Here is an 18102-nt window from a genome sequence, read left to right on the forward strand (position 1 = left end):
CAGCTCTCATCCTGCTGTGACAGGGCCCTCAGGGCCCAGCATGGTCAGTGCATTGAAACATCCTCTACAATTAGCTTCCCTTGTGCTCAGCTTCCTCCACAGTTGCTGTGAGAACAGCTCGAGGCTGAGAACATTCAGGACTGTGCCTACTCGCTGCTTTAAGGACAGACCTTCGGACCCAAGGCCTGGGATCATGCCATCCAGCCCCTCCCTTGAATGACGGGCCCTCCCCCACCCAGGGGCGACTGGCTCCCTTGTAACTGGCGAGAGCAGGAAAAGGCACAGCGCACGGCTCAGGAGTCGCTGCCCAGAAAACAGAGTCCCCAGCCTTAGCTGTTGCTAAACCACTGGGCAGCCCCTGGCCTGGGAGGGGCCACGTGCACTGGGGATTAAGTCACATCAGCAGCGGCTCCTCCGGACTCTGTCACCCAGGCCGCCCCACAACTGAGCTCCAGGGCCACCAGGTACCGGAAGCAGGACAAACGGACAGGGTTACAGCAAATCACAGGACGACTGTGTGGCAAGCAATCTGTCGTTTTTAAAATATGACATTTATTGCTTAGATGGTTTGATACAGAACAGCGTTTCTTCTCATTTTGAATTTGGAAGTATTATACAACTGAATACAAAGAGGAACAAAAGTACCAAAACTAATCTTGTGATTCTGTTCATGTGGCATAAACCAGTTTTGCACATAACATGTAGCAGCAGTTTTTAAGTTCCCTTTAGAAAAATATGAACTCTACATTTATTATTGTTTCCTGTGTAATGCATGGGCTGAAATCACTAGGATCACTTCCTTCTTGAAGAGAAGAGAGGAGAAAAGGGGCGAACAGAGGGTTGAAGGTAGGACGAATCATCCGACTGCCACAGAGCTCCCCCGGCCACTGGGAAAGCAGCCGTCCGGGGTTTTGTTGTTTTTCACAGCCAGAGGTTCATGTAGTGATTGAATCTCAGCATTGTGTCCACAAATCAAAGAGAAAAACAGAAAAACTTGCACCTCAAAAACCTTTTCAGAAGATCCATATATATATATTTTTTTGTAAAAGCCCTGAGAGGAGAAAGAGAATCAAACAAAATGAATAGAAACAAATTAGCTGGACATGCAAACTAAGCTATGATTCACCCAGAGTTTAAACAAATCACAAATTTCACAGTTTAATATTGGGGGAGGGGCAGAACAACAAACAAATAATCCATTTCTCAACCTCACTAATAAAACGTGGCAAGACCATACTGACTACAGGGCGCAGAGGCGGCTAAATAAAGCTTTAAGTCGATCGTGATTCCTGCGAGCTGCTCAGCATGGCACCTCGCTCTGCGCTCTGCGGCCTCTCGCTGCAGCCTACTGTGTCACGGCCTCTCCACATGCTGGGAGTTTTAGTGTGGAGAGTTGCAAAGGAAAAGAAAACACTAGAAACCCCAAATAATAATAACAATGAAAATAACAACAATCGTCATAAAGAATGAAGGGATGCATGAACTGGTTTAACTAAGCAGGCCCCACCAGGTGCGCAGTGAAATGGGACCATCGGCTCTGACGTGTCTTCACCTAGAGCGAATGAAACCTTGTTCTGAAACTGGTTCATACATCCCTAATACAGTTAAGAATTATATATACCTCAACTTTTTTCCTTTCACATGCAAAGATACCACTTTCGTTATTTCAAGAACACATAGCTTCCTTTGAAGTCTGGATGGTTGGATTTTGGCCGCCAGAAACTGGTGAGGAAGGGGTCTGTGTGCCTGTCTGCACACTTACACTGAGTGTGGAGGAGGGTCCTGGGAGGGCGGCAGGGCAGGGGCTCCCTGGGCTAAGGCACGAGGATGTGAGGGGTGGAGCAGCGCAGGAGGCCCAGCGCTAGGCCTCAGGTGTCCTCAGGGTCTCAGTGGAGGTCAGGATGCTGAGCACGGAGCACGGGCTCAGCTACAGTAGGAAGTGTATTGCCTGCTTAGGATGCTCACCAAAAAAAAAAAAAAAAAAAAGAATCCTGCCTTTTTGCACCCAGGGGTTCAGTTTATTTCAGAAACTGGAAACAAGTCTATCTTCAAGCACCAATCCCAAATCGCAGGAAGGTCAATATAAATCAATTTCTCATCTTCAATCTTGCATGTGCAGTTTTATTACCAGTAGTATTTCCTCGCCTTGCAAATGACAGTAGCACACGAGGGGAGGCCTGGCTGGGTGTGGCAGAAGACCGGTGAGTGGGTCCTCATTGCCTGCTTTCTCAGGAGCCGGGTGCACGCACCCTCTCTCCCCTGAGCTGCTCCTTGGCCATGTGCGGGAGGACCTGCGGGCGCTGCAGTCCGGAAGAAAGGCTTGTCTGAGTACAGTAGAACAGCTCCCACCCGAGGGTGGCAAGGAAAGCTGCAGGCAGACGCTTACACGAGGACCTGGGGCACCCAGGTCTCCAGGACAAATATTGCCCATTTGTTTCTGCTTATTGCAGAGACCAGCAAACTGATGAACTAAAAATAATAATAATAATAATATTAATAATATATATACCAAAAGGGGGAAATCAGATACATGACACCTGTGTATATTCTCCATAGATTAAGTTGCCATGGTAACTCTTCTCTCTAAGTTAAGAACAAATGTCTTGGAACTTGAACAGGAACTAGCATGTCTAATGCTGAAAGAGCAAAACACGTATGAGGTTGAAGCTAGAATCTGTCCTGGTTTTGGCTTGAACCAAACTGGAAACCTCCATCCACCACATCCTCAATATCGAGGACCAAATTACAGCTCCACCATATAGCAGACAAAAAAAAAAAAAAAGAAAAAAAGGTCTATAGGAGAAATGAGCATCTCATCCATATTTCCTCTGGTAATTTACATGAAAATTCACATCATTTTCTTCCAGTTATTGGCTATGGGTATCCAAGGGCATGTTTTTCTTCTGTTTCCAGCTCACAGAACAAATGCTACGATCAGATTTGCAAGAACAAGCTCACACACACCAACACAAAAGTAATGTTAATGCTTAAATGAAAAGGTCCTCTCCAATAATTCATTAAAATATTTGCTTTGTTTTTAAAGTCATTTTGGGACAACACAACACCCAGGACGACACTGAAGAACTGGTAAGTAGTTAAGGCACTCGAATCGTCCGTGCTGCTCTCCCGCACGGGCGCGTGGTTAAGGCTATGGCACCGAGAGACGGCCCTTCCCCCTCGTCTCCCTCTCCAACAGCTGACAGGCACTGAGGAAACCTCATGAAACACTCAGGACACGGTTCTGCGGGCCTTGTCGGTGTGCTGGGGGCAGGAGGAGCCGTCATTCCACCCCCAGCAGCGGCGAGGCAGCCTCTGCGGCCAGGATGGGGTGGGTGGGCCTCTTGCCGTTCAGCTCCAGCAGGTCTTGCACAAGGGCCACGGGGCTCTCTGGGTCAGGGTCACCCTGAGGCGCCTGCTCCGTGGGGCTGCCCGGGGGAGCGGCCTTGGGAGCACTCCTGCCGGCCTCGGCCTGCCCGGCGCCAGCCGTCCGGCCCGCGGCCCTGTCCTCCCTGCGGCCGGCATCCTTGGCCTGGCTCTCCTTCCGGCTCCGGGTGACGGCCACGTGGTTGCTGGCCAGCACAGCCGCGTCCGCCTCGTTCTCCGAGACGGGGTTGTTGCCGCTGTGGGTGGACTCGCTCTCGCTGTCCTCCTCACCCCGCTCGTCCTTGTCACTGTCCTTCCCGTGGTGTTTGGCGTGCCTGGCCTTCTGGTGGACACGCTGGTGGCGAACCAGGCTGTGTTTCAAGGTGAAGGTTCGCTCACAGGTCTGACATTTGTACGGCCTTTCTCCTGGAGCAATGAGGGAAAGAAATGTTTGTTAATGGTAAGGCCACCAGGAACCACCTCTCAGCTCCACACTAAAGCAGCCACGAGGGGAAGGCGAGGGGGGGTGGCAGGGTCAGGACGCCCTCCTTTACAGGAAAACCCTCTTATCCGTCTGAGTTGGTAAAATGGGGAAGCAGGAACGCCAGGTGCCACCCGGGATTCCTCCCCGTCATCCTCAGTCCCGTTTCCACACACTGATCCGGGAACCAGAGCCCCATGAGGACAGCAGTGGCACCTCCCACAGGGACAGGCACGTTTCTGAGGCTCTACGGACAGGGCACCTCCCAAGTCAGAGGCACGAGACACTCCATGTTCTGATACACAGCAGCTGGGGCTTCTCTCAGCTCACAAGCCGGCTGTGAGCAGCTGAGACCACCACCTGCCAGGAGCCCAAGAATATCTCTCTGTTGGGAGGACCAGCCCAGAGCCTCCAACACCCCCAGGCCAGGGCAGAATGGCTGCATGAGGCGGGGCAGTGTGCGGGGAGCAGAGGTGTGCACCCCGCCAGCCGGGCCGGGAGGGAGGAGGAAAGCCGAGAGGAAGACCAGGGCCTGGGTTGGGTTCTCTGGGGGGAGGGGGTGGCGATGTGCTTGCACCTTTTGGCTTCAGGAGTGTATCCAGGTCTCCTTCCTACTAAACAGCCCCTGCTGTGGGGTTTGCAGCCTCAACCGATGGTGAGTCCCAGGAGTAAGGGCCTGTGCAGCGCAGACCCGGATGGCCATGCAGCAGCCCAGACAGATAGGAAAAGCCCCCAAGGTGCCCCCTTCCACCTGAAGGTTAGTAAAAACACAAACCCAGGTGCTTCCAAACAGAGCACCTGTCCCTACTGCCTGTCCCAGGCCACACCCCGCAGTCCCCTTCCAGGCTCAGGGCTTGATGAGACCACGGGCCCAAACGCCCAGCACGCATATTTCCCTACTTATCTGAGGGGACAGACATCACCCCCATTCTAGAGACAGGAAGACTGAGGCTCAGAGGGACTGATCAAGGTGCTTTTCAAGGACAGCACTGCTGAGGGACCACTCCACTGCCTCCCTGCAGGAGCCCATCCGTTTAGGGCGCTAAGAGAACAGCTTGTTAAATTCCTAGTTTACAGGGCTCACAGGGCACGAGCAGGCTTGTTAGTCCTCCGCCTCTGTTTTGGCTCCAGGGGAGGGCTTCCTCCTGAGGAGGAAGCCTCCTTCGCAGGCCTGGGACCAGGTCCTCCCTGAAAGCAGCCAAGGCCGGGCCTGCCCTTACCCGTGTGGGACCGCATGTGCCGGGTCAGGTCCTGCAGAGACCAGAACCTCTTGTTGCACACAGTGCAGACCTTCTTCCTCTTGTCCGCCTTGCTGGACACACTTCTGGAGGCGTCTGTCTTTGGCTTCTTGTCATCGTCACTCTTCTCTGAGGACTTTTTCTCGGCCGTGCCCTCCCCGTCGGAGGTGCCCTCGGCCTCCTCGCTCTGCTTCTCTGCTGAGCCTTCTGACACGGCCTCCCCCTCGGCCGGGGGCTCGGGCTTCTCCTCTGGCTCCAGAGCGGGGGCAGCGGGCAGAGGCACTGACCCCTCAGCAGCCCCCCTCTCGCCCTGGCCCTCCTGTGGGAGCGGGCTTTCCTCCCTGGGCACCTCTCGGCCATGGGCCTTCCTGTGGCGGCTCAGGGTTCCAAGGAACTTGAAGCTCTTGCCGCAGATGTCGCAGGTGTGCTTCTGGTCCTGCTGGGCTGAGCCCTCGCCGCCCACAGCCCCGGAGTCGCCCTCGGCCAGCTTGAAGCCCATCAGCTTGCTGGCGAGGTTGAGGTCCAGGCTCTTGTTGCTGACCGTGTCTTCCTCGGGGCCATCTTCTTCATCCTCCTCCTGCTCCTCCACACGCTTATCCTCGGGCTCTGGGCTCTCCTCGGCTGCCTGCTCCTCCCCATCCATGGACTCGGCGGCTCCCCGAGTCAGCTCCTCCATGGGGACCTCTCCTCTGACCTGACTGGGCTCAGGGCCCCCCTCTGACCGCGGCAGCTCTTTCTCCCGAGAGGTGAGGTCCAGCACTTCGCCTCCTGCAGCTGATGTCTCCACGTCTGATTGGCTGTCTGTGGGAACAAGCACAGGAGCATGGATTGAACCAAACGCCACCTCACCTGCCCCTTCCAAGGGCTCCTTCATGAATCTCAGCTGGACCCGCCCTGAATCATCACCCCTACATCCATCCCCGAGGGACCAAAGAATCTGGGGTTCATTTATAAAAGGCAGAAAGAGCCTCCGCATACACACAGGCCAGGGTCGCAGGGCTGGCTGTGCCTCGGAACCCCTGCCCCCGCTTTCCTGCGCTGGCCACTGGCGGCACCCGGTGCCCTCCCCTGCCACACACAGCGGTGTTCAGGCCCCAGGGAGGTGTGAGTGACTGAGGGCAGCACAGACAGAAGGAACAGAGAGAGGAGAGGTGGTGCATTCCAGAGATTCACAGCGCTAGGGAGGCTGAAGAAGCTGAGCTGTAAAAGCTATTTTTGAGTGCAGAGATCATATAAACATGCAACATACACGGGACTACCCCAAACATGGTGTCTGATGACAAAATGGCCCAAAGCACATACTGTGCACTATAGTCCACACTCTCACCTGATGCCTGCTTTCCAGGTGGAGTTCCAAGGCAAAGGAGACACAGGCACACCAGTGGGCCTCCCTGGCTGCTCTCAGGACCCCACGGAGGGAGCGGAAGCACTTCTCGTCTCTCGATTTGTTCCTACCTGTTCACTCTCCATAGCAAAACCAGATGTGAACTGTCCATCAGTCTGCAAGGCCTTCTCGAGGGAGGGCACTGTGGCTATACTAACGGCACCACACGGTGGTAGCGTTTATCAGGAGCACTGTCTTCCTTCAGCTTACACAAGGGCCTAATGACCTTTACATTGTGTCTACGACAGTGAAGCTGTCTGCTGAGACCTACTATTGACTCTTACCCAATGGCCAATTTATTAGGCCGATGAAACGCACTGTTTCAGAGCACACACGTTAGAGGTGCCCCGCACAGGAGAGCCCGACGACAGTGTGAGCGCCAGCACTCACACCTCCCCTGGACCCTCACCTGCTGTGACCACACGTACAATGTCCCCCCCCCCCCCCCCCCCAAGCACTCAGAGCCACAGGCTTCATCATCTGCCACTGAGGTGGTCCTGCGTGGGGGGCAGGGCTGGCACCGCCCCTCCATGGCCACACCTGCCTGGGGCTTTCAGCTTACCTACCACCGTCTGCTCAACACTCCAACTTACACCCTTTCACTGGATTCTTCTGCCTGTATCTTTTGGCAGCAACTGTCTGAGTATCTCAAAAGGTTTCAGAAGAAAACAAATCATTATGCTGTGACTAAAATTTCTGACAATGATTTTTGAAAATTATTCACAAGTTTAAAGAGGAATCCTGAGCTATACACCCCAATGTCGAGGCTATTTCTAAGGAGAAGAGGGATGCTCATGTTCTTGAATCATTCCAACAGGGAGCATCTATTAAATGGGTTGTGGTATAAACTCTACAATAAAAAAATCACAAAGTGCTCAGTGTCATATTTGCTGGCTTACTACTGTAGTAGTTACATTTTTAAAAAGAGGCTTAAATTCTGGCTACTTCCTACTTGCCCCAGTACATTCTAGGTTTTCTTAACTGTTAATACTTTCCACCAAAGAACATGGGTTATTTTAAAGTTTAACTGGAAAATATATTAAGATGAACGTGAAAAAAAATCATAATGAGTTCTGAAACCAAACCCACGTAAATATTCTAAGGTCAGATCATTCTCACTCCTGGGCCCTTCCTTAGTGTGAATAAGGGAGCGTTCAGCCCTAGCTGGTTTGGCTCAGTGGACAGAACGTCAGCCTGTGGACTGAAGGGTCCCGGGTTTGATTCTGGTCAAGGGCACATGCCCGGGTTGCAGGCTCGAGGCGGGCAGGAGGCAGCCGATCAATGATTCTCTCTCAACATTGATGTTTTTATCTCTCCCTCTCCCTTCCTCTCTGAAATCAATAAATATACATTTAAAAAAATAATGGAGCGTTCACCCGTAAGTCAATGAAAGGCGGACTCACTTCCTCTGGTGGACAAAGGAGGCTTGGCTGTGCTCCCGAAAACTTCCACTAGGGGGAGATTTTTACAGGACAGCCCAGGCCCTTCAAGTTCCAAGCAACCCCAACTGATTTTTATTAGTGATTCTTGGAAGCAATAGAACCTCTTCTCATCATCTCATGAATATCCAGCTCATAATAGCAGATCCTACTTTGATCTCTGCCCTCCTCAGCCACCCACACTTCTAAAGACAGGTAGCTGATGACTTTTTTATAAGCGATGCTACCTCCCTTACAGCTGCAGTTCTCTGTCCTCATCAGTCCCTCATTTGTGATGCAAAATCTAAAAAAAACTGCCATGGGAAAGTGGAGACTTTCCATGCCAGCTCAACAATGAAATATCTACGGCCTCCTAGAAGTTCCAAGTTACTCAGCCAAAGTGAAAAGCGACCCATCTAAACACCTCATCTGATTGGGCAGGGGCGAGGCTGTTGGAGCTGCTGCCTGTACTCCAGGCTGCACCCACGAAGGCCGTCCTGTGCTGTATGTCTTCCAACGGGCACCTGGGCTCCCAGGTGGGCAGGGCGGCCACCATTAAGAAAGCGTTTGAGAACTTTCACATTAAGCTGATTTAGAAGTCGTGTGCAGTGCCCACAAACAGAAGGCCCTATCGCCTGAGGAAAAACGTATTCCCCAAGGGCCAAGTGGGCCAGGGTACCTCTGCCCACAAAAAAAAAAAAAAAAAAATATTAAGTGGAGAGTTTGTTGAACTCTGAATGAGCAATATGCCCTTTAAGCAGAACTGCCCCCATCACAGCATTTCAGCATTCCTTTGGGGGAACCTAGGTGTAGTTTCGTGAAAAACCTTATGTGATGGAAAAAGTCAGACCCTCGTTATAAAACACGTTTAGGGATTTTAAGAAAATGCAACCCAGGCATATAAACCTAGAAAACCCCTCAAGAACTTCCCTGGTCATTTCCTGCCTTTGTTTTTTATGGTCTTCCTCTAAGGCCCTACTTGCAACTTCATGGGAGGGAGCCCCGAAGGAAACTCACCCCTCCGTTACGCTCCCCTGGTTTTAAAAATGCTCCCTGAGGCCAGTGAACTCCACCGCCCCAACCTCTGCCCCCCTTCTGAAATCTCAGTCCTCTTTCGCAGCATGGACTGGGACCACAATTAAACCAACCATATATTTTCTCTTTGCTGGTTTCACATTACAACTTGCAGTGAATTCTTTTTCCAGAGGCTTTTTCCTTTAAAGAAAACCTACAGGGCGGAGATGAGGAAGGACTCTGACAGAACTTGGAAAAACAAAACTCTTAACTGCAAATTTAAAAACTAAACCCACCACAGTGTAAAACCTGGTGCTGAATGGAAGCTAAGACACACACTCAGACGGCAGCCGGAGTCCCAGGCTGGCTCCTCAGTGCGACCCGGAAGGGGAGCTCATGTGCATCTGCCACTCGTTCTTACACTTTATGACCTGTCTGCAAACCCGAAACCAAGGGCACCCCTCCACCACCTCGGTTATCCCTTCTCTCCCTCCTTTGGCACCACTGTGGGCAGAGGCACAGAACTGCTGCTAAGCCAGGCTGCAACCAGGCCCCTCAGCGCGCACTGCTGAGCCATGGCAGCTAACTCGGCGTTCTGACAGCGTTGCTGTGGCTTCCTGGGGGTCGACCAGCAGGTCATCCACTTCTTTTTGCTCAAGGGGATCCAAGTCATGGCAGAATTCCGTGGGAGTCCACATCTTTACTCAAAGATTTTGGTATGTGGGAATGGAAGCTGGCCAACATTTTTATACCCTTTAGAGGGGTTGATTTTAAGAAGAGGGCCTAGCAGTTTAAGGGCTTGTTTCACTAGGGATTGGTGGGAGGTGTCGGGAAAAGGCAGAGGGTTCCGGGTCACATCCTCTTCCTGGATAAGCTACCCATCCAGATGCACCCCTCCCTCAGTAACTGAGACAAGGATGAGGGGGCCTGGGATCAAAGGCGACCCCTCTAGTCAAACTGACAAGGGAGGAGGGACTCCCGGACACCACAGCTCCCCATCCCCACCGAAGTCTGAGAGAGAGCAGCACAGGACACAATTACAACTCTAGAAAAGTAAATACATTTTGAGGGAACAGTCATCTGCTTCAAGCAGTGGGGGAACCTCAAGCTTCCAAGGTTTGCAGAACTGAATCCATACCTGTGAGACTGTTATCAACCAATCGCCAGCTAGCTGTGTCTCAGTGACCTGCAGCAGCCAATTTTTTTTAGTTTGGGGGGATGAGGGGTGCTAAACCCCAGTATTTGGAGATGAAAAAATGTACTGAATAGAGGACATGAGTAAATGCAGAAGCTGTAAGGGGGAAAGGGTGACAGGAGAGCACTGGGCAGCATTAATTGCTCTGTGGGGGGCCAGAGGAAGGAAGCGCGTATCAGCACAAGAGAATCACCGGATCCAGGTCAAGCAGAGATGTGATTAAGGAAAGGACATGCAGAGTGCTTTTCAAACAAGACCAAGTTTTGTTTTACTGGGAAGAGAGTTAATGAAAAGAAAAACACCCACCCTCCCTGCCAAGGGCTGGGCATCCCTAGTTCCTGCAATGCCCTGACATCTGTGTAGCCCATCCCTGCTCTGGAGAATTTGGCAGCAGAGGCTGGGGCTGGAAAAGACAACACCCCAAGCCTTTAAAGTTTCACATCCCTTTTAGATGTGTTGGTACCTAGAGCTAAAACTGTATACCCTTCCTCATTTCCCACATCCAGCAGGGCCCACAGCCTGAACAAAGGGGTCAGCTGGGGGGGGGGGGGGGGTGGGCGCGGGGGCGACAGCTCTTCCCTGCCAGCTCAGCAAAGCCTTTCAGGGGCACGCCCTGGTTTCCCACGTGGTGACCCTGCTGCATGCTCTGCAGGGCCCCTTTCTGACTGGAGTCCTACAAGGAGGAGGGAAGGGCTGCCCCGCATGCGCCAAGGGCCGAAGTTTGCTAGGAAGTTAACGGGCTAAGCAATGGGCTCTCCTCTGTCCCTCTCCTCTCCATCACCTGGAAGCACTACCTGTGCTATCATGGGGTCCAACATCACTCTCTTTTGCCTGGGGAATAAGCCCGTTTCTTCTCAGGGAACAGTTGGTAACTCCATGTTTGCGCAACTGGTGGCGTTCACAGTTAGATTTGGTAGAAAAGAAGGCATCGCATTTTTGACAAGGGAAGGGTTTCTGACCTGAAGCAGGAAAAAAAATAGATATTTATCTGGCTTTCTACTGCAATGAAAAAGTCGCTTTTGATTCATTCTTCTGGGATTATTGGCATTTGCTTCCCCCTCCTCCACCCGATTCTTTAAAGAAAATAAACAAAACACATTTAAAAAAATACTGAACACAAACAAGTCAAATGATCATCTTCCCTTAGTCTGAGTGGGATGGAATGACTTCAAAATACTAAAAGTTAACAATGAGACCAAGACACATATGTTTAAAGTAAAACGACAATATCACAGTTAAAACCTTAAATAATAACAACAAAGAGTGAGTGGAGGGATCTTAGAGCACAGCAAGAAACAACTGCAGTTTGTCACAAGGAGAAGACACAGCTTTTCATAATTTCTCACAACGCAAGTGCCACCCATGCTGGGAGATCCGGGGGACGGGAGGCCCCCCTGCAGGAGTCTGGAGCCCCTGGTGTCTTTGGAGGGGCCTCTTCCTCCTGGCCTCCGTGGGCCTGGCCTCCTGCAGAGGAGGCAGGTGGGGGCTCTGACTCTGCAGGTCTCCCCCTGCCTGACTGGATGAGCCATCCTGCAGTGACCTCTGCCCAAGTTCACCGTGTCCCCAGTCAGAGGAGGTCTGCTCACGTAAGAAAGGTTCTTTGTTCCTGCTGTAAGATCCTGCGAGTTGTGAATAAGTGACTAACATATCCTGAGTGCACACCAGAAGACCCTGTGCTCCACTCAACAGCCCCTCCCCACCAACTCCACCATGGGGTCACCTGCTGAGAGGAGCATGCCCATCTTTCTCCCCAGGAGTCATCTGCTATGGTTTGCCTATCTTTTCTTTAAAAATAACTAACTAACTAACTAACTAACTAACTAAATAAATCTTATTTATTTGTTTGCCTATCCTCTCCTTTCATTTGGATTCCTTTTGTAGTGTAAACATGATGTTTTAAAATGCAAGCCAGGCCCCTCTGCAACTTGTCCCTTGTTTGCATGAATGAGAGGGGAAAGCAAGAACCATAGCAGAAAGTGTGGACAGAAAGAAGGAAGGAAGGAGGAAGGGGAGAAGGGAAAGAATTAGGTGATCTCAGGAGAGAGAAGATGGAGTAAATCATTGACTGTATCACTGGATTCTCCTGTTTTCCCCAATCTCCAGATTCTAAGGTCCTAGTTTCTGAGTTTAAAGGTTTGTGTACTAAGAAACAGGACTTCAGATCTACAGCCCAGTATGCCTGTCTTGTAACCTTGGGAATGCCACAATCAGACACACATGTTAAGAAATGATAGCTCAGCCTGTGTGGCTCAGAGGTTGAGCATCAACCTATGAAACCAGGAGGTCAGGGTTTGATTCCCTGTGGAGGCACATGCCTGGGTTGTGGGCTTGATCCCCAGTAGGGGGCATGCAGGAGGCAGCTGATCAATAATTCTCTCTCAGCATTGATGTTTCTCTCTCTCTCTCTCTCCCTTCCTCTCTGAAATCAAGAAAAATATATTTTAAAAATATGACAGAAAAAGTAAAAAATAGAGTTACCATATGATCCAGCAATTCCATTTCTGGGTATTTATCCAAAGAAAATAAAAACACTAGTTGAAAAAGATATACGCACCCCTATGTTCAGTGCAGCATTACTAGTAAGCCTGGATATGGAAGCAACCTAGACATCCATCAATAGATGAATGGATAAAGAAAATGTGGTGTGTGTGTGTGTGTGTGTGTGTGTGTGTATTATGTATATATACAATGGAATATTATTCAGCAATAAAAAGAAGGAAATCTTGGTGTTTGTGACAACACAGATGGACCTAGAGGGAATTTAAAATAAAACAAATGCATAAACAAAACAGAAACAGACCCAGAGAAACAGAGAACAAGCTTATAGTTGTCAAAGGGAAGGAGGGTGAGAGGATGGGAATAAAAAATAATAACCATAAAATAAAATAATAAAAAACCCCAAAAGGCATGATACTAAATGCAATGCATGAATCCAGACTGGATTACAGACTGGGAAAAAGTAGCTCAAAAGGACATTTTTGGGTTAACTGATGACATGTGATTAGGAAAAGAAACAAAAAGAAGTGGCAGGAAAGTCAACCTGCACAGTTCTGCTGAAACACCAATCATGGGCCCTTCCGTCTCCACTGAGACAGCTGTGCATGGAGGCCTGGATTAGTGCAGGGACCAGCCCAGGCCTGCCCCCGGGCCTTGCAGAGCAAGAAAGGACCAGCATCATCATCTCCCAGTCTCACAACTCTGGGGTGCCATTCATGCAGACCTCAGATCAGGGGTGTATGACTCAGCACCACGAGAATCACTGCCCCGAAGTTCAAGCATCAGCACTAATCAAAGAAAGGGGTGCTCATTCCCTCCAGAGCTGAAAGACCCTTTCAGCAATGGTCCAAATCACCATGGAGCTTTTTGAAAATACAGATGCCTGCACAGGTGATGTATTATAGAACTGTGCCCCCGAAACCTATGTAATTTTATTAACCAATGACACCCCAATAAACTCAATAAAAATAAATTAATTTTCAAAAAGGAAAAAAAGAAAAAAAAAAGAATACAGATGCTTAGAACAACCAAAGACCAGGGAATGTGAAACCTGGGAGGTGGGATCCGAGACCCAGGAACCTGGCACACACACTCGTAGGAGTTCCACAAGGGCCCACAGCCTCAGCAGAGCCCTCCAACTACCCTACACTTCACCTTCACAGAGCCCAGTAGGTGTTTCTGCTAAAATTAGAAAAATGACCTAAAAAAAAATCACACTTTTAAGTAAAGACTAGTTTTAAAAGTATGTTAATGTTAACTGTGTACCCTCCCATTATTCCTGCTTTTCACTAAAAACTGAAAACAATATTTAATAATTATTTGGACTCTGTTTTAAGTAAGAAAAATATACTTTTCCTTTAACATTTTATTATCAAAAGTCAGGCCAGATGAGAGGGAGAGAACTGGGCGGAGAGCAGACAAGTCAGAGCTATGACTATTAACTGTGATACGATTGTTGCTTTTAAATAAAACAATTGGTTTCTTGCTTCTACCTAATTCCATGCTTTACTCTGTAATTTTCAAGTGGGTAAGTGTCTCACTGTTAAGCTGGTTTGGACAGTCAGGCTGATGTCCCATGATGGCGCTTTATATTAATACTAAATTCAGAGAACAAAATAATGACACCAAAGTTACTGTATCACATTATGAGGACTCCCAAAGGGACACTAACGGGAGTCTTTAAAGTTCACATTTCACTGCCAGTCTTACGTTTCGAGTAGCAGTGTGCTTTCCGGACTGCACGGACAGAGAAAAACACGAGCTCTCCAGCACTTCTATTGTACAGGTTTCAAACGTGTTCACTGGTAAGCTATAGGGAAAGCATCAAAGGATTTCATTTACTTGGTAACTGCCACAAATAAATGCTTTAGGAGGGGTGTTTTAAAATGTACCTGTAACCACAAGGAGTTACCTATGTGCCCAAGACTTGAGATGACCCTCCACCCCAATGTGATAAAAACCATCGCCAGCTAGTTTCCACTCTCATAGAACAGGCAAAACAAGAGGAGAGAAATTTTATAGTCAACAGTACTATCTGACAGGCACTGGAACATAGAGCAGAAGAATAAACACTGAGAATAAGGTTCATGATGCGACCTCACACCCCACACTTCTCTCCACCACCTCTCCACCCCTCAGTGAAGGTCTCTTTCTCTCTGAATTTGGCAGAGGCGTGCACAGGGCTGGCTCCGTTAAATGGCCAGAGCTGCCACTTAAAAGGAAAGTCATAAGGAGCCAAACACCTGGTGTCAGAAGTGATTTACACACCGAGGTTTGCACATCTTACTGATTTTAAATGCAATGCCTGTGGCCCATGAGCAGCAGGTAGGAGAGGTGAGTGGGGAGGGCCCTAGGCTGGTAAAGAGAAGGGGTAAGACCCATCAGGAGGAAGTGAGGGAGTCGGAATCCCTGCATGCAGGAAATGGAGGGCAGCTGAGACCCACAGGTCCTGGCCCCTCTGAGCTCTGAGGAGGAAGGAGGAGGACCGGGTGGGAGTGGCCTGGTGGTGTTTTTCTGGCACTCACTCCCCCACCTGTGGCCTAAAAGCACACAAAATGCTCACAAGGGGAAAAAGGAAGGAACTGTGACCCAAAGAGGCAACACTGTTCAGACAGAGAAAGGCAAGGAGCCAGGAAATGTCCCTGATCAACAGGACCCTGTGGCTGGGAGAGGAGCAGAGAAAGGAGATTCAGCTGGTGTGGAGAGCACACCAGGGGACATGAAATCTGACAGCTAACACCAGCTTCCTCCCGAGACACAATTCCTAGAACCTGAGCTACGCAGAGAGAAAGGGCGAAACCAGATGCCCCTTGCCCACAGCAACAGTGAACGCCTAGCTCATCCCTGAACACCTGGTCTACTCAACGCTGCCTGTTCGGGGGCTGGGGTGGACTGGAAACACGTCTATGAGACAACAGACAGACATGATGGTAGTAATTCTATGCATCTGCCCAGTGGTCAGGAGAAGGCTGACTCTCAAGATACAGACACAGTCGCCTAAATGCAACCTAAAATGGGACGCTCCTCGAAGCTGCTGGCTGAAATGCAGCTCGATTTTAATGTTCCAATAAAAACCCACAAAAACCTCTTTTCTATATGACACTTGTTCACAGGATCATCCCAGAGCCCACGTTTAATTTCTCTTATGTGTGAGCCTTAGTCTCATTTCAAAGTTCCTGGAGGGAGACATCATAGAAAGCAGGGGAGCAGGGGACAGGCAGCTCGGCTTCTTCAGCAGCAGAGTAGCCTTCCAGAACACTGCTGGTCCGCAGGGGGAGGAGGGGGGTGCGCAATCTGACCAGCTTCATCCCTCACTTGATGGATGGGGAGTGTTCAGTACCAGGCACAGCCAAGTGCTCTATAAAAGGACTTCACAAAGGGAATGCCGAGACTGTTGCTTGAAGCTGAGGCAGTGCAACAGCAAAGAAGCTAACAGCCCAATGGGCGCCGACCTCTGTGAGTGTCTGTGCATGCGGCTAACACCATTCTGTGGTCATTAAGTGTCTGATATATAGTATTCTGGTCCACATCTGTCTTCTAACCTTTCCTCAAACATCTTCCCAATCTCCTGCACTGAGACATTTGAGGATACAGAGAGGGAGGCGGCATGACCTATACAAGTTCAGATAGAGGACCAGCGGCCACACCACCCTGATGCTGGGGCAGCTGCAGGGATCTGATCTGAGCCCTGAACTCTAGCTCTCTTGCTCACTGTTCATTACTCATATGACCAAAAGCAAGTTACCCTTTCTAAACCTCCATTTCCTTATGGCAAAATGTGGGCAACATCGCCCTCAGGGGACAGTGATGAAGACTAGCTCTGAAAGTTTGCTCTATCAGCCCTGAATGCTCCCCCCAGGGGTGAAGGCCTGCAACCTGGCCCACTACAGGAACACAGTATATAGGATGTCAGGGAGGGGGCCAAAACAGACACTGCCACAGGGCACAGGAACTGTGAAGGGAGAAGTGGCAGAACATGCTTGTATTTACACCCACCCCACACCACCCTGTCTTCAACAAACCTCCCATTCTCTTTGTTTGGCTTCAGATGCTACCAAATTTTAAACCAACTAGAAAATTTTGATATTCCAAAGCCAGGAAATCTAAATGACTGGATTCACAAATGGTAACTTAAAAAAAAAATTCTTTATTGTTTAAAGTGTTACATATAGTATTACATATGTCTCCCTTTCCCCCACTGACCTTTCCCCGGCCACCCCCACCCCCCAACACACTCCCTCACCCGCCTAGTGTCTGTGTCCCTTGCCCTTTGATCTCTTACCTGTCCCCACTCCCCTCCCCTGCCGTCCCTCTGAAGTTTGATGGTCTGTTTGATGCGTCTCTGTCTCTGTATCTATTTTTGTTCATCAGTTATGTTGTTCATTATATTCCACAAATGAGTGAGATCATGGGATATTTATCTTTCTCTGACTGGCTTATTTCACTTAGCATAATGCTCTTCATGTCCATCCATGCTGTTGCGAATGGTAAGAGTTCTTTCTTTTTTATAGCAGCGAAGTATTTCATTGTGTAGATGTACCACAGTTTTCTAATCCACTCATCTGCTGATGGGCACTTAGGCTGTTTCCAAATCTTAGCTATGGTGAATTGTGCTGCTATGAACACTGGGGTGCATATGTCCTTTCTGATTGGTGTTTTTAGTTTCTTGGGATATATCCCTAAAAGTGGGATTAATGGGTCAAATGGGGGTTCTATTTTTAATTTTTTGAGGAAACTCCATACTGTTTTCCACGGTGGCTGCACCAGCCTACACTCCCACCAGCAGTGCACGAGGGTTCCTTTTTCTCCGCATCCTCTCCAGCACTTGTCATTTGTCGATGACAGTCATTCTGATGGTACCTCATTGTTGTTTTGATTTGCATCTCTCGGATGATTAGTGACTTTCAGCATGTTTTCATAAGTCTCTTGGCCTTCTGTATGTCCACTTTCGAAAAGTGTCTAAGTCCTTTGTCCATTGTTTGATTGGATTGTTTATCTTACTTTTGTTAAGATGTAGGAGTTCCCTACAAATTTTGGAGATTAGGCCCTTATCGAATATAACATTGGCAAATATGTTCTCCCATGCAGTGGGCTTTCTTCTTGTTTTGTTGATGGTTTCTTTTGCTGTGCAGAAGCTTTTTATTTTGATGTAGTCCCATTTGTTTATTTTCTCCTTAGTTTCTATTGCCCTAGAAGTTGTATTAATTGCTATGACATATGTTTGCTATTTTGCTGTCTGTGGATTCTTTTAAGATGTATATGATTTCCCATCTTACATTTAAGTCCTTTATCCATTTTGTTTATTTTTGTGTATGGTGTAAGTTGGTGGCCTAGTTCAATTTTTTTGCATGTATCTGTCAATTTTCCCAACACCATTTATTGAAGAGACTGTCTTAACTCCATGGTATGGTCTTGCCTCTTTAGTCAAATATTAATTGAGCATAATGGCTTGGGTCGATTTTTGGTTCTCTGTTCTGTTCCATTGGTCTATATGTCTGTTCTTGTGCCAGTAT

General features: G+C 49.1%; 1 protein-coding gene across 4 annotated transcripts in view; it reads right to left on the minus strand.

Annotated features, from left to right (window-relative positions):
* Positions 1-537: 537 nt before the first annotated feature.
* RREB1 (ras responsive element binding protein 1) overlaps positions 538-18102 on the minus strand; it is a 147639-nt gene continuing 130074 nt past the window's right edge. For 2 of the 4 annotated variants that reach the window (XM_070405780.1, XM_070405779.1), the window contains 3 exons: positions 10888-11052; positions 5065-5883; positions 1117-3789 (listed from right to left, as the gene is read on the minus strand). In XM_070405780.1, coding sequence (XP_070261881.1) covers positions 3281-3789; positions 5065-5883; positions 10888-11052 — 1493 coding nt within the window. In that variant the 3' untranslated portion in view covers positions 1117-3280. Of the gene's footprint in view, positions 1052-1116; positions 3790-5064; positions 5884-10887; positions 11053-18102 lie in introns of those variants that run through there. The other 2 variants (XR_011470281.1, XM_070405781.1) reach the window with 2 other exon arrangements.

Source organism: Myotis yumanensis, unplaced genomic scaffold (genome assembly GCF_028538775.1).
Source record: "Myotis yumanensis isolate MYYU_CA2020_CCGP unplaced genomic scaffold, mMyoYum1.0.hap1 SCAF_2, whole genome shotgun sequence".
Classification (NCBI taxonomy): Eukaryota; Metazoa; Chordata; class Mammalia; order Chiroptera; family Vespertilionidae; genus Myotis; species Myotis yumanensis.